General features: G+C 40.4%; 1 protein-coding gene across 2 annotated transcripts in view; it reads left to right on the forward strand.

The window, feature by feature from the left end:
* Positions 1-939: 939 nt before the first annotated feature.
* The window catches only part of ACVR2A (activin A receptor type 2A), a 398,918-nt gene continuing 383,958 nt past the window's right edge, over positions 940-15,899 (forward strand). For both annotated transcript variants that reach the window (XM_053698276.1, XM_053698277.1), the window contains exon 1: positions 940-2,011. In XM_053698276.1, coding sequence (XP_053554251.1) covers positions 1,957-2,011 — 55 coding nt within the window. In that variant the 5' untranslated portion in view covers positions 940-1,956. The remainder of the gene's footprint in view (positions 2,012-15,899) is intronic.

Below are 15,899 nucleotides of genomic sequence, written 5' to 3' on the forward strand. Positions count from 1 at the left end.
AGAGAGAGAGAAAGAGAGAGAGAGAAAGAGAGAGAGAGAGAGAGAGAGAGAGAGAGAGAGAGAGAGAGAGAGAGAGAGAGAGAGAGAGAGAGAGAGAGAGAGAGAGAGAGATTTCCACTAGAATTTTGTTTATTTTTCTAGATTGAGTGGGGTTATAGATATGGGATGTACTAAAAGGAATGACAAGGGTGAATGACAAAATTGAATGACTTTAATGGGATGTAAAATTAAAAGTGTCGAAGCAACAAAACTATGAGATATATCAACTATATATTTACCAGATATGTTCCCCAGGTACAGTAGCATATTCTGAAAGTGAGATGACTTCAGAGTACAGGTATAGCTGCATTCTATGGAATGACAAGAGTGAATCTTTTCCCAGAATCTTTTTCCCGTCTGGTAAACTACAACATTTTTCCAGGCCTATATAAACATATAACAATTTAAATTTTAATGCCCCTTTCCTCAAGTTTACTTATCACACTTTTTAGTACTTTACACTAGCGTACTGTTTCTTAAAGAGTCGAATAATTTGTTTAGTGCTTGACTGCACCTTCCATAAACATTATCCTCAATATGCAACCAACAAAAGTAACTTCACAATAATTAATCTTCGCACCATGCATAAAAAGCCATACTAAGAAAACTTGTGCCCAGCTTGAAAAAGCTGTCTGACCCGCGGTGTCACCACATCTCCCTTCTCCTGTCTGGCACACAATGCAGCAATTACTCCCTCATTCTCCCAATGAATTCCGAGCGTCACGTCAAACTAAACATCCTCCACCTTTTCCGGAAACTAGCCTTACCATTCCATGAATCCGATTGGGCAGTCGCAGCCGACAACGCCCATAACGTTTTGCTATTGGGTCTCCCGCCTGCCAGTCAAGAGGCAGCACCGAGTTTCCTCGGACCTCCCTGGGATCTCTATAGTCGCGGAGGAGGAGGGAGGTGAGAAAACAAAAACAATCGTCCGGGGCCGCCATCTTGGGTCGGGATCCGTATAGTTGAATGGGTAGATATGAAATTAACAGGGAGGACGCGGACGTTGAGCCTTATTTGCCGAGGGGGCTTAGGAAGCGGCTTCCCATTGCACTTAGAGTGTGACCCTTTTCTGGCTTTTCACGCTTACAGTTTCCGAAGTGGGAATTGGATCCAGCTTTCTGTACCCAAGTAAACGAGGAGTCCAAGCGGCGCCAGTCTCCTCCCGACCCCGTATTTCTCTCTGTTATTGGATCCGCTGAGAAGGACGCTCTGTCTATATTTTTGTGGTATTCTCAGCAGTGTGAACGTCATGGGGTTGCCATATCATTGACTTTCACCTACACGAGCAGCTGCAGATCGACGTTATCAAGTCTTTACACCCTGTTCAGGCCATTACCATGAGGTGACCGGCCTGCACATCGTTCCTATCCGTGATTTACCGATTGGTTGAGCAGTTCATGTTGGGGGGGATCGTGGTACCTTAATTCGTGAGGAACTCCAAATATTTCCTACCACACAAACCCAATACTCGGACATGGAAACTTCAGCAGCACTTAATGTGTCTCAGCTGCTGCTGCTTATCCTGCCGTCGGTGTGGTGATACTCCGTTCCCAGGGATTATTTGAACTAGACCAAGGCTGGAAAACCCTTATTCAGAGCTTTCGCGTGGGAACGAGGATTACTACATTCACTTGAACGAGTTGTCATTACTGTGATCACTTCCAATGCTCTCAAAAGGTTCAATATAGCATTTAAATCATGACTCGCGAGTGTTTCCTGCAGGATACAGCTGATGCACGTGTTTTTAAATAACTTACTATAATAATTGTTGGATACAGACCTTATATTTCCACACAGGATTTTATTTTTTAAATAAAATTAGGTTTATGGTCACGCTATATTTTACTGGTTCAGAGGAATAGAGTAGAAGGCCGTCTGAAGCTGGTGGATTGTTTGTGTCTAATATACTAAAACATGGGAGCTGCTACGAAGTTGTCCTTTGCAGTATTTCTTATATCCTGTTCTTCAGGTAAGCTATACATGCTGTATATATTTATGTGGAATTATAGTTATACTGTAAATGATGGGCGTCTGTTATCTATAGATTTTCATATATTTGATGTTGAATCAATTGCTTCAAATACTAGGTATGATACTAAATACATGTATATGGGTGCTTGGGAAATATGTATTCTGTGTGACATGTTTTGTCCCCCCTCATTTTGATTCATGGTAATGGTTCATTGGAGATTAAGCAGTGTGAAAGTCATGTTCTTAGTTGGCATATTGAAAGGAAAACCTTCAAGAAAACGTCTTTGCAATGTAAAGTTTGTAAACGTGTTGTGTTCCCTGATATTTCATGAAACCCCAAATGATCACTGCCTGCCAATGGATTGGTAGCGATGTGGTGTAGCCTACATATGAAATTAATATGAATTTCTAGCTATAAACGTATGTATAAATATAGACCAGAAGAGCTCTAAAAGCTTCTAATTGGTTAAAAATGCAAGTTATCTAGGAAGCGCTCAACAAAACATATTATGTTGATATTCCAGGTGCCGGACAATGGTGGCTTCTAATTTAGGATTGCCCTACTTTATAGTAGGGTATATGTATATTTGAATAAAAAATATTTAGAATCCAGATTGGTGGGTTTTCATACAGTGTCATTAAAAATAGTAGTAGAATTTTACATCTGGTTAATGGTTTTGTTATTTGTGTGTGTACGTGCGTTTTCATACAGTGTCATTAAAAATATTAGTAGTAGTAGAAATTTACATCTGGTTAATGGTTTTGTTACTTGTGTGTATGTACGTGCCAGTGGCTGGAAAAATAGCACTACACTCTACCAGCCAGAGAAAAAAAGATGATAGTCAAACTTGCCAGGGAAAAAAGGTGTAGACAAAGTTAATTCCCCAATTGTATAACTGACATTTTTTTTACAAGTATGAGACTAGTGAATATATGTACAGGACTGGAAACTCCTATTATATAATATGTGTGAACACTATTCAATTGCAAAATTACATTCTCCATAACAATACAGTATTGCTAATATTATATTGTCAGATGTGCTATATTGTCCATAGACACAATCTTGTGTTGCTGGAGCAGAGTGTTAATTCCTTATCTTGTCAGATATAATCCCGGCAAACTGTCCAGAATATACTACCTAGGTCCCAAAGAAAGTATAACCAATCTGATCAGAAAATACAGAGATGTATTTTTAGTTACTGTAATCTTTGTTAGCTGTCCTACATGGTTTAATCTTTTTGAAAACCATTGTATAGCAGAAGTCTTGCTTTTGTCAATACTCTGTGTTTGCGCCAGATATAAATTAATGTGCTGAACTTTTGGAAAGCTACACACTTATTACATTGTAAATCTGTAAGGGGAATTGTTGCATCTGTCTGATTTATTCTCTCCGACCTGTTTTACATGTTTTTGCTTTGCTGATGCAATGTGAGTGTAGAGTGGTTTAAAGATAGGTTTCACTGTTTATGCGCTAATGGGTTATTGTAAATTATTTGTAGAGCGCTAACAGATTCTGCAGCACTATGGGTGTAATATGCAAGGTGAAAACTATTGGAGACAAAGGGATAGAGGGCCCTGCCAAGAGTTGCACTGGGCTAGTGTGCTTATATGTTAAGGGTTACTTTTGGTATTTTTCTGCAAACTCCGTAGTTGAAATGTTTTGTAAGCCATACCCAGTGTTTTAGTTTTTACTTTGTCACTTGAATATGTGAATGTAGAGTGTTGCTGGTTTGATGCAAGCAGATTGTTCTATGATATTGCAGTTTCTGTTAGAGATACACACTGTCCTATTATAGTTTGCAGTTTAGTGTGTGTTTTAAGACGACATGCTAAGGTATGTGGTTGCACAGTGATCAAAGTAATAACACTTTGCTGCAAGTAGTGTTAGCTGGAAACCTTTGGAATGTTACATTTTTGTTTCTTAAAGCAACATTTATACTAAAAAAATGTTCTCTTTTGCATCTAAAATGTTAAAATTGTTTTATGAAAAATGAAAGTACTGAATAAACGATCTTTCTCTAGGGGTTGCTCTATCTTCTAGTGAGAAATGTGTTTTCTGGTAACTTGTATTTGACAGTGGCATTTAAATGCTAGTAGACCATTCGATCAGAGTCCTAGGGTTTAAGTTTGTAGATTTCTGTGATTTTATGACTTGCTTACTGTGTTCTGTAATATGTGTCCAAATCTGGTTATCGAAAACCACTAACATGCCAAGGTTCATGACCTCTTAGCTTGGCAAATATGATATAATCTAAGTAACATAACTAGATTTATATACTTGACATTGTCAGATTTTTGCAGTCTTTGAAACACTGTGTCACTCTTCTCCCCCCCCCCCCCCCGGAAAAGGTGAACTAATATAAAACTCCCCATGAGTTTTATAATGGCTGGAAAAAAGAACCTATGTCCCCCATTTATAAAGCTTCTGTGACAATAAAAACAAAAAAGTTTTAGGCAAAGTTTCAAACGGCAAGCGTCTTCTAAAGTGTGTGTGTCTTGGTTTTTTTTTTTTTTTTTTTTTTTTTTTTTAATATATATATATATATAATTATCATCACTTGTTCAAGCCAAAACAATGGCATGGCAGCATTGCTCTTTAGTGAGTCAGTGATAAAAGTGATACACAAAAAATGTCCTGAACTAATAATTATAGTTGACTTTGAGTGGGCAAGTAAATTTTCTTTTCTATTAGTCAGTTACTCTTTCCCCCCCCCCCCCAAGTGACCTATGATTTGCTTATTTTTATTTTTTTCACCCCCACTACTGCTCCCAGGTCACCCTGTATCATTCTGCATTATGACCAGGGCTTACCTTGGGGTCCTCATGTGCATTTCTGGTTTTGGGATCCTTAGTCTCCTCAAGATCAGACACAGTAGGTATAAGGACACCCCAGAGGCAGAGCTTTTTTTTCACTTTCTGCGATTACATTTTTTTTTTTTTTTTTTCTGAAAATGTTTCTATAGGTCATTTTTAAATAAAATTAAGTTTAAATTAGGCAGTTACACTACAGGACCAGTCCAATTGCAATGTGTTGGTTAACTGGAGAGTAACACTATTTTTAAAGTTTAGATAAAGTTGTATATTGCAGTAGTTGAACATTGCATTGCAAATTAGCTGCAAACAAAAAATAAGAACATTGTAAAATGTCTCTTGAATAAATCTGTTTCCTTTTCTCTTTGTCCAACATAGAAATGTATTAATAAAAAAAGTGCATTGCTCATACGAGCTTCTTACGTGTAAAAAAAAAAAAAAAAAAAAACCCTTTGCAAGCTGGGAAAGACTTAAGGTTTTAAAAAAAAAAAATCTGAGCTAGTCAACAGTCAATATACTGCTGCTTTGCAGTGCTTCCGCATATTGCATATTTGACTGTTCACTTCAAACAGCCCTTTGCTCTTGATGCACTGTGTTAAAGGGACAGTAAACACCAGAATTTTTGTTCTTTAAAAATGTAGATAATCCCTTTATTACCCATTCCCCAATTTTGTATAACCAACACAGTTATAATATACTTTTTACCTCTGTGATTACCTCGTATTTAAGCCTCTGCAGACTGCCCCCTTATTTCAGTTCTTTTGACAGACTTGCATTTTTAGCCAATCAGTGCTGACTCCTAGGAGCTTCACGTGCCTGAGCTCAATGTTATCTATGTGAAACACATGAACTTACACCCTCTAGTGGTAAAAAACTGTCAAAATGTTTTCAGATTAGAGGCAGTCTTCAAGGTCTAAGAAATTAGCATATGAATCTCCTAGGTTTAGCTTTCAACTAAGAATACCAAGAGAACAAAGCAAAATTGGTAATACAAGTAAATTGGAAAGTTGTTTAAAATTACATGCCCTATTTTTAAATCATGAAAGTTTTTTTTTTTTTTTTACTTGACTCCCTTTAAAGGAACATTTACACAGTGCAGCCAGAGCAACAGCCTAATGTGGAGATGCACTAATAGTTCCTGCATGTGTCCTGTTCTTTCTTACAGACATGCTGCATTTTCTGTCATGGCATCTCCAATCACTGCATGTTCTGTCTTGGAGGGACACTATTAAATCAGTTGAAAATGACTGTGGAGTAAAGGCTGAGTAAGACAGCTAGACAACTAGTATGGTGTCTGTTGAAGGTGGGCTGAGCATAGAGGAATCCCTTGAGGGAGGGTAAACTGGGAACAGGAGTTTCTGTCAAAACAAACTATTAGTCCACAATTGTGTCTTCCTTGATTATTAGCGCTTTTTTTTTTATTTTTTTTTTATTTTAAATATGTATTTTGTTCATAAACTGGGCTGATACATTTCCATTTATATTCTCAGTCATAACAAATGTACTGCAAATTGGGTCCAAGTGCCTCACTGTCACTAAATGACTTAAATAAAGAGTTTTGATCCTTACATTGTTAATAAATATGGAGAATTCAGAGACAAATTCTGAATTCAATATTAATATACAAATGGGATAATATAGGGAGGCCTATGATTAAGCCGTGATTTATGGAACATGCAAGATAATTTTGTTACCATGTGTAAACATTAACTTGAAATTGTTTTTTAATGAGCCAAATACATTTGTATTTACCGGAGCCTTAGATTAGCATAAACATTACACGAGTACACAAAATAGTTTGTATGTATTCGCCAACTAAGAGGTGGCGAAAAATTAGGGAAGCAGCGGTCTGCTTGTTATATACGAACTGTAGGTTCTCTTGTGAGAACCTGCAGTCGTAGCGGGCGAAGCCTTTGATAAATCAACCCCTTAGTCGCAACAGCTGGCCAAATGTATTGATATTATTTATTTATTTTTTTCACACACACTGCATTTTGCTTGTTTTTTACCATTATCCCAGAGGCAGAAAACTTTTGTTACTTTCTGCGATTAGTTTTTTTTATGGAAAGATTTTCTGCAGGTTATCTTTAAATAAAATTCAATTTTAAAATAGGCAGTTACACTAAAGCACCAGTTCAGTTGCAATGTGTTGATTAACTGGAGAATAAAGCAATTGTAAAAGTTTTATAATATATTGCAGCAGTTGAAAATTGGAATGAAAATTAGCTGCAGACCTTTCTCCTGTTAAGTGTGGTCAGTCCACGGGTCATCATTACTTCTGGGATATTAACTCCTCCCCAACAGGAAGTGCAAGAGGATTCACCCAGCAGAGCTGCTATATAGCTCCTCCCCTCTACGTCACACCCAGTCATTCTCTTTCACCCAACTAATAGATAGGATGTGTGAGAGGACTGTGGTGATTATACTTAGTTTTATACCTTCAATCAAAAGTTTGTTATTTTATAACAGCACCGGAGTGTGTTGTTCCTTCTCTGGTAGAGTTTGAAGAAGAATCTACCTGAGTTTTTTGTATGATTTTAGCCGGCGTAGTTAAGATCATATTGCTGTTCTCGGCCATCTGAGGAGAGGTAAACTTCAGATCAGGGGACAGCGGGCAGGTTAATCTGCAAAGAGGTATGTAGCAGCATATTATTTTCTGACAATGGAATTTGACTGAGAAAATTCTGCCATACCGATATAATGTAATCTCAGCCTTAAATGCAGTAGTAGCAACTGGTATCAGGCTGTCATGTATGTATATTTTACACTTCAGTATTCTGGGGAATGGCACTTCACTGGGATAATACTGTATGCATAAGACTTTAGCCTAATTTGCAGTGACTAGCAACAGGCTTTCTAATGTCATTTCATTTATTTGATGTTAAACGTTTTTGCTGGCAGGTTAAATCGTTTAATTTTCTGAGGTACTGGGTGAAAAAATGTTTTGGGCACTGTTTTTTTTTCCACTTGGCAGTAGTTTTATTTAATTTAAGACAGTTTACTGATCTCCCTCACTGTTGTGTGTGAGGGGGAGGGGCCTATTTTGGCGCTTTTGCTACGCATCAAAAAATTCAGTCAGAAGTCTCTTGTCTTCCCTGCATGATCCGGTTCGTCTCTACAGAGCTCAGGGGTCTTCAAAACTTATTTTGAGGGAGGTAATCACTCACAGCAGAGCTGTGAGATTGTAGCCGACTGTGATAAAAAACGTTTATTTCTGTACTTTTTTTCTGCTATCAGGGTTAGTTATCCATTGCTAATGGGGGCAATCCTTTGCTAAAATTGTGTATTTACCGTAAAAGATTTGATGTTATAGTTTCTCAGTTTATTAGTTCTCAACTGTCATAACCTTTTTCTGTGCTTCTTAAAGGCACAGTACGTTTTCATATTATTTGTAAATTACTTTGAAAAGTATTTCCAAGTTGCTAGTTTAATTGCTAGTGTGTTAAACATGTCTGATTCAGAGGAATATCTCTGTGCTATATGTGCTAAAGCCAAAGTGGAGCCCAATAGAAATTTATGTACTAATTGCATTGATGCTACTTTAAATAAAAGTCAATCTGTACAAATTGAACATATTTCACCAAACGACGAGGGGAGAGTTATGCCGACTAACTCGCCTCACGTGTCAGTACCTGCATCTCCCGCTCGGGAGGTGCGTGATATTGTAGCGCCGAGTACATCAGGGCGGCCATTACAAATCACATTACAGGATATGGCTAATGTTATGACTGAAGTTTTGGCTAAATTACCAGAACTAAGAGGTAAGCGTGATCACTCTGGGGTGAGAACAGAGTGCGCTGTTGATAATAGGGCCATGTCTGATACTGCGTCACAGTATGCTGAACATGAGGACGGAGAGCTTCAATCAGCAGGTGACGGTTCTGATCCCAATAGAATGGATTCAGACATTTCTAATTTTAAGTTTAAACTCGAAAACCTCCGTGTACTGTTAGGGGAGGTTTTAGCAGCTCTAAATGATTGTAACACCGTTGCAATCCCAGAGAAATTATGTAGGCTGGATAGATACTATGCGGTACCGGCGAGTACTGACGTATTCCCTATACCTAAGAGGCTTACAGAGATAATTGCTAAGGAGTGGGATAGGCCCGGTGTACCCTTTTCCCCCCCTCCTGTGTTTAGAAAAATGTTTCCAATAGACGCCACCACACGGGACTTATGGCAGACGGTCCCTAAGGTGGAGGGAGCGGTTTCTACTCTGGCTAAGCGTACCACTATCCCGGTGGAGGATAGCTGTGCCTTTTCAGATCCAATGGATAAAAAATTAGAGGGTTACCTTAAGAAAATGTTTGTTCAACAAGGTTTTATATTGCAACCCCTTGCATGTATTGCGTCTGTCACGGCCGCGGCCGCTTTTTGGTCCGAGTCCCTGGAAGAGACTCTTGACTCAATAACTAACTATAGATGAGATTTCAAACAAGCTTAAGACACTTAAGCTAGCTAATTCATTTATTTCGGACGCCGTAGTACATTTAACTAAACTTACGGCCAAGAATTCCGAATTCGCCATTCAGGCACGCAGAGCACTGTGGCTAAAATCCTGGTCAGCTGACGTTACTTCTAAATCTAAATTACTTAACATACCTTTCAAAGGGCAGACCTTATTCGGGCCCGGGTTGAAAGAAATTATCGCTGACATTACAGGAGGTAAGGGCCATGCCCTGCCTCAAGACAGAGCCAAACCTAAGGCTAGACAGTCTAATTTTCGTTCCTTTCGGAATTTCAAAGCAGGAGCAGCATCAACTTCCTCTGCACCAAAACAGGAAGGAGCTGTTGCTCGCTACAGACAAGGCTGGAGACCTAACCAGTCCTGGAACAAGGGCAAGCAGGCCAGGAAACCTGCTGCTGCCCCTAAGACAGCATGAATTGAGGGCCCCCGATCCGGGAACGGATCTAGTGGGGGCAGACTTTCTCTCTTCGATGTCCAGGATCCCTGGGCGTTAGAGATCATATCTCAGGGATACCTTCTGGACTTCAAATCCTCTCCCCCAAAAGGGAGATTTCATCTGTCAAGGTTGTCAACAAACCAAATAAAGAAAGAGGCGTTTCTACGCTGTGTACAAGATCTTTTACTAATGGGAGTGATCCATCCGGTTCCGCGGTCGGAACAAGGACAAGGGTTTTACTCAAATCTGTTTGTGGTTCCCAAAAAAGAGGGAACTTTCAGGCCAATCCTGGATTTAAAAATCCTAAACAAATTCCTAAGAGTTCCATCGTTCAAAATGGAAACTATTCGGACAATCTTACCCATGATCCAAAAGGGTCAGTACATGACCACAGTGGATTTAAAGGATGCTTACCTTCACATACCGATTCACAAAGATCATTACCGGTATCTAAGGTTTGCCTTCCTAGACGGGCATTACCAGTTTGTAGCTCTTCCATTCGGATTGGCTACGGCTCCAAGAATCTTCACGAAGGTTCTGGGTGCTCTTCTGGCGGTACTAAGACCGCGAGGAATTTCGGTAGCTCCGTACCTAGACGACATTCTGATACAAGCTTCAAGCTTTCAAACTGCCAAGTCTCATACAGAGTTAGTACTGGCATTTCTAAGGTCGCATGGATGGAAGGTGAACGAAAAGAAGAGTTCTCTCTTTCCACTCACAAGAGTTCCCTTCTTGGGGACTCTTATAGATTCTGTAGAAATGAAGATTTACCTGACAGAGGACAGGTTAACAAAGCTTCAAAATGCATGCCGTGTCCTTCATTCCATTCAACACCCGTCAGTAGCTCAATGCATGGAGGTGATCGGCTTAATGGTAGCGGCAATGGACATAGTACCCTTTGCACGCCTACATCTCAGACCGCTGCAATTGTGCATGCTAAGTCAGTGGAATGGGGATTACTCAGACTTGTCCCCTACTCTGAATCTGGATCAAGAGACCAGAAATTCTCTTCTATGGTGGCTTTCTCGGCCACATCTGTCCAGGGGGATGCCATTCAGCAGGCCAGACTGGACAATTGTAACAACAGACGCCAGCCTACTAGGTTGGGGCGCTGTCTGGAATTCTTTGAAGGCTCAGGGACAATGGAATCAGGAGGAGAGTCTCCTGCCAATAAACATTCTGGAATTGAGAGCAGTTCTCAATGCCCTTCTGGCTTGGCCCCAGTTAACAACTCGGGGGTTCATCAGGTTTCAGTCGGACAACATCACGACTGTAGCTTACATCAACCATCAGGGAGGGACAAGAAGCTCCCTAGCAATGATGGAAGTATCAAAGATAATTCGCTGGGCAGAGTCTCACTCTTGCCACCTGTCAGCAATCCACATCCCGGGAGTGGAGAACTGGGAGGCGGATTTCCTAAGTCGTCAGACTTTTCATCCGGGGGAGTGGGAACTTCATCCGGAGGTCTTTGCCCAAATACTTCGACATTGGGGCAAACCAGAGATAGATCTCATGGCGTCTCGACAGAACGCCAAGCTTCCTCGTTACGGGTCCAGATCCAGGGATCCGGGAGCGGTTCTGATAGATACTTTGACAGCACCTTGGACCTTCGGGATGGTTTATGTGTTTCCACCCTTCCCGATGCTTCCTCGATTGATTGCCAGAATCAAACAGGAGAGAGCATCAGTGATTCTAATAGCGCCGGCATGGCCACGCAGGACTTGGTATGCAGATCTAGTGGACATGTCATCCTGTCCACCTTGGTCTCTACCTCTGAAACAGGACCTTCTGATCCAGGGTCCCTTCAAACATCAAAATATAATTTCTCTGAAGCTGACTGCTTGGAAGTTGAACGCTTGATCTTATCAAAACGTGGTTTTTCTGAGTCAGTTATTGATACCTTAATACAGGCTAGGAAGCCTGTTACCAGAAAGATTTACCATAAGATATGGCGCAAATACTTATATTGGTGCGAATCCAAGAGTTACTCATGGAGTAAGGTTAGGATTCCTAGGATATTGTCTTTTCTACAAGAAGGTTTAGAAAAGGGTTTATCCGCTAGTTCCTTAAAGGGACAGATTTCAGCTCTGTCCATTCTTTTACACAAACGTCCTGTCAGAAGTTCCGGACGTTCAAGCTTTTTGTCAGGCTTTAGCTAGGATCAAGCCTGTGTTTAAAACTGTTGCTCCACCATGGAGTTTGAACTTAGTTCTTAATGTTTTACAGGGTGTTCCGTTTGAACCCCTTCATTCCATTGATATCAAGCTGTTATCTTGGAAAGTTCTGTTTTTAATGGCGATTTCCTCGGCTCGAAGAGTCTCTGAGTTATCTGCCTTACATTGTGATTCTCCTTATCTGATTTTTCATTCAGACAAGGTAGTTCTGCGTACTAAACCTGGGTTCCTACCTAAGGTGGTCACTAACAGGAATATCAATCAAGAGATTGTTGTTCCATCTTTGTGTCCTAATCCTTCTTCGAAGAAGGAACGTCTGCTACACAATCTAGATGTAGTCCGTGCCCTGAAATTTTATCTACAGGCAACTAAGGATTTTCGACAAACGTCTTCCCTGTTTGTCGTTTATTCTGGTCAGAGGAGAGGTCAAAAAGCTTCGGCTACCTCTCTCTCTTTTTGGCTTCGTAGCATAATACGGTTAGCCTATGAGACTGCTGGACAGCAGCCTCCTGAAAGAATTACAGCACATTCTACTAGAGCTGTGGCTTCCACTTGGGCCTTTAAGAATGAGGCTTCTGTTGAACAGATTTGCAAGGCTGCAACTTGGTCTTCTCTTCATACTTTTTCCAAATTTTACAAATTTGACACTTTTGCTTCTTCGGAGGCTGTTTTTGGGAGAAAGGTTCTTCAGGCAGTGGTTCCTTCCGTATAAAGAGCCTGCCTGTCCCTCCCGTCATCCGTGTACTTTAGCTTTGGTATTGGTATCCCAGAAGTAATGATGACCCCAGTGGACTGACCACACTTAACAGGAGAAAACAAAATTTATGCTTACCTGATAAATTCCTTTCTCCTGTAGTGTGGTCAGTCCACGGCCCGCCCTGTTTTTTTATGGCAGGTCTAAAAAATGTTTTAAATTATACTCCAGTCACCACTGCACCCTTTGGCTTCTCCTTTCTCGTTGGTTCTTGGTCGAATGACTGGGTGTGACGTAGAGGGGAGGAGCTATATAGCAGCTCTGCTGGGTGAATCCTCTTGCACTTCCTGTTGGGGAGGAGTTAATATCCCAGAAGTAATGATGACCCGTGGACTGACCACACTACAGGAGAAAGGAATTTATCAGGTAAGCATAAATTTTGTTTTTTCTCTTGGTCTAACATAGGAATGTTGTAATAAAAAAAGGTACATTGCTCATAAGAATGTCCGTAAGAAAAAAACAGCTTTGCAGGCTGGGAAAAGTTAGGGGGCTGTGAGCCAGTCAATGCTTCATATTTTATGTTTTACTTCAAACAGCACTTTGCAGTGCAGCCAGAGCACAGCTTTGTTTGAAGAGAACAGCCTGATGTGGACCAACGCTGCAAAGTGAAAGTGCCAACAGTTCCTGCATGTGTCCTGTTCTTTCTTCAGACATGCTGCATTTTCTGCAATGACATCTCAAATCACAGTATGTTCTGCCTTGGGGACCATTATACTTATGTTTTTGTTCAGCGATGCCCCATGAGTACAAGGATACCCGCATGTAAAGGTTTTCTGGTGTTTTCAGGAAGCAGTCTGATACAGATGCCAGGTAGAGATGGACAGGAATGGCAATATTATCATAGATATGGGGGAGTAGATTTAGCTGACCAGGAACTCTTCCGAAAGCTTGTCAACTTATAAATGTATAGTTAAAAAAAAGTATCATTGCTCAATGCAATACTCTTGTTATTTTGATATCTAAATCTCTGGACTAACACAGCTACTCCAATCAAAATATATATATATATATATAATTTTTTCGGGGGGGGGGGGGGGGCTTTTTGCAGTATTTAGAGGGATCCTAAAGGGAGAATGCCTGCCTCAGGGTTGCTGCACATTTTCTGACTCAAATGTGGAAGGACTAGGAGTCTGGTTAAACCAAATATCATTAACGGAAATTCCCAAAAAGTGTATTTTTTCCAAATGCCTGCTTTTTTGTAGAGCAGGTACGCACTGAGAACTGCTTGATATAAAAGGCTACTTTTTTGTACAAAACTTTGGTCTTTGAAGTAGATATGGCTGTATGCACTGGTCAGCTAAATCTACTCCCCCATATTTTTGCTGTTCTCTCCACAATGCCCCCCCCCCCTTTTTTTTTTTTTTTTTTTTTCCCTTTCTCTTCACACTGCCACAGATCAGGGTTTCAAATCAAAATACATTCTTAAAAAGCTCTGCTGGTATAATTGCCCTTTGTGCCAATTGCATCTGGGCAGCCAGGTGGATCTAGTTGGCTATCTTTTCTCTCATAAATGCAAAATGCCCAGGTATACGCTATAAAATTTTATTCCATAGCGTGACTGGTTGCATGGAGTATATTGCTTAAATTTCATGAGGGATTAATCTATACCAATGTCCTGGTCAGAGAAGGTGCTTTAACAGGGGCTTATTTTATATAGCCTGTCATGCAAGAAGTAATTTTTTGGTGGGGCAATGGGTATTATATTATCATAAAAATGAAGAAACCACAGCAGCTGTTCGTATTTATCCCTCTTCATAATCCTTGGGAAAATAGGAGTAGTAGCCAGGATGGGGTTTTGGTTTCAATACAAACTAATGCTGGGTTTTAACTTCTGATAGGTCAGTGAGGTGCCAGGTATTTTTTCTGACATATTGAGACTAGATTTTCTGATTGATACTAGCTGGCATATACATCTATTTGACCAGATATGTTCTCAAACATGGTATCTGTCAGAAACAGGTTTAATTAATTAATTGGTTTACTAACTCTAATGTTGGTTGTGATGCCAGACGTTGCTGTAAATGGGGGTATTTCAGGGGCAGTTACATTTTGGCAGACAATTTTGATCAGGTTTTTATTTATGTATATATGTGTGTGTATATAAGCCTTATTATTACAGAGTACAGGCTCCACTGAAACAGAGGCGGGCACTGGGCGGGTGCTGTCAGGTCCTATCTACCTTTTTATTTTTGTTACTGGCCCTTTTATTTGTGGTTGTCCCGTTGCCTTATTTAAGTTCCCTGTTACCAGCATTCCTCGCTGGATTAATTTTCCTCCTGCACTTGTGGGAGTGTTACCTATCGCCAATCCGGCTTCTCCGTCCTCTCAGCTCCTCCTGCTGCAGCTGTCTTGCAGACTGAAGCGCTTGTCAGCACTTTGCTCCGTCTTCTCAGTGAGACACCTTCTCTACCTGGCTACGTCATCAGCCGTGGCCGAACATGCTGCTCCTGTTACCACTCTCAGGAAATTCTCCTCTACAGACGCGGCTGTCTCGCGGACCTTGCAACTAATCCTAAATGTATGAATCAACATATGGTGAGCAGGTTGCTATTCATATATATTGCGCATATTTAAGAGCTGGTTATTGTATTACCTTGGGCTTACCGAACATAGCAGTCTAGTTACAACAAATGAAGTATACATTTAATATAACGATACTAGTCAGTGTGATACACCCTTCCCTCATGATCCGGTTAATGATATATATGCCTTGACATTAGGAGGTACTATCCTTACTGTGAATATGTTACATCTAGTTGGTGTGCTTGCTGCATTCATTGAGGGGGTAAGGGGGTAGTCTAGACTCTAGGGGATTGTCTTATACGGCGAGTATAGCACAAACCCTATATTTTTAACAGGAAAAGTAGGGGGTCGTCTTTTATATGCCCAGTCGTCTTATACGCCGGAAAATACGGTGTGTGTATATGTATGTGTGTGTATATATGTATAAGGGATGCACCGATACCAAGTATTTGCATGAGTACTTGTACTCGTGCAAATGCACCGATACTTAAACAGATACCTCCACTTCCTACCCATATGCTATCTTTTTTTCAAACTGCATGTTCCCATTTCATTTTAAACTGGAGAGGAGACTAAACTAAAAATTGTTTGCTACTGTTCTGCCAATACAAATTGTTATTTGTATTATTGTAGGAGAGATCACTGTACCTCGTTCAGACAAACCCCTGAAGTACTGGGCAGTTAATAAACAGATTTCCAGTTCTGGCTAAAATGAGC

This window comes from Bombina bombina, chromosome 1 (genome assembly GCF_027579735.1).
Source record: "Bombina bombina isolate aBomBom1 chromosome 1, aBomBom1.pri, whole genome shotgun sequence".
Classification (NCBI taxonomy): domain Eukaryota; kingdom Metazoa; phylum Chordata; class Amphibia; order Anura; family Bombinatoridae; genus Bombina; species Bombina bombina.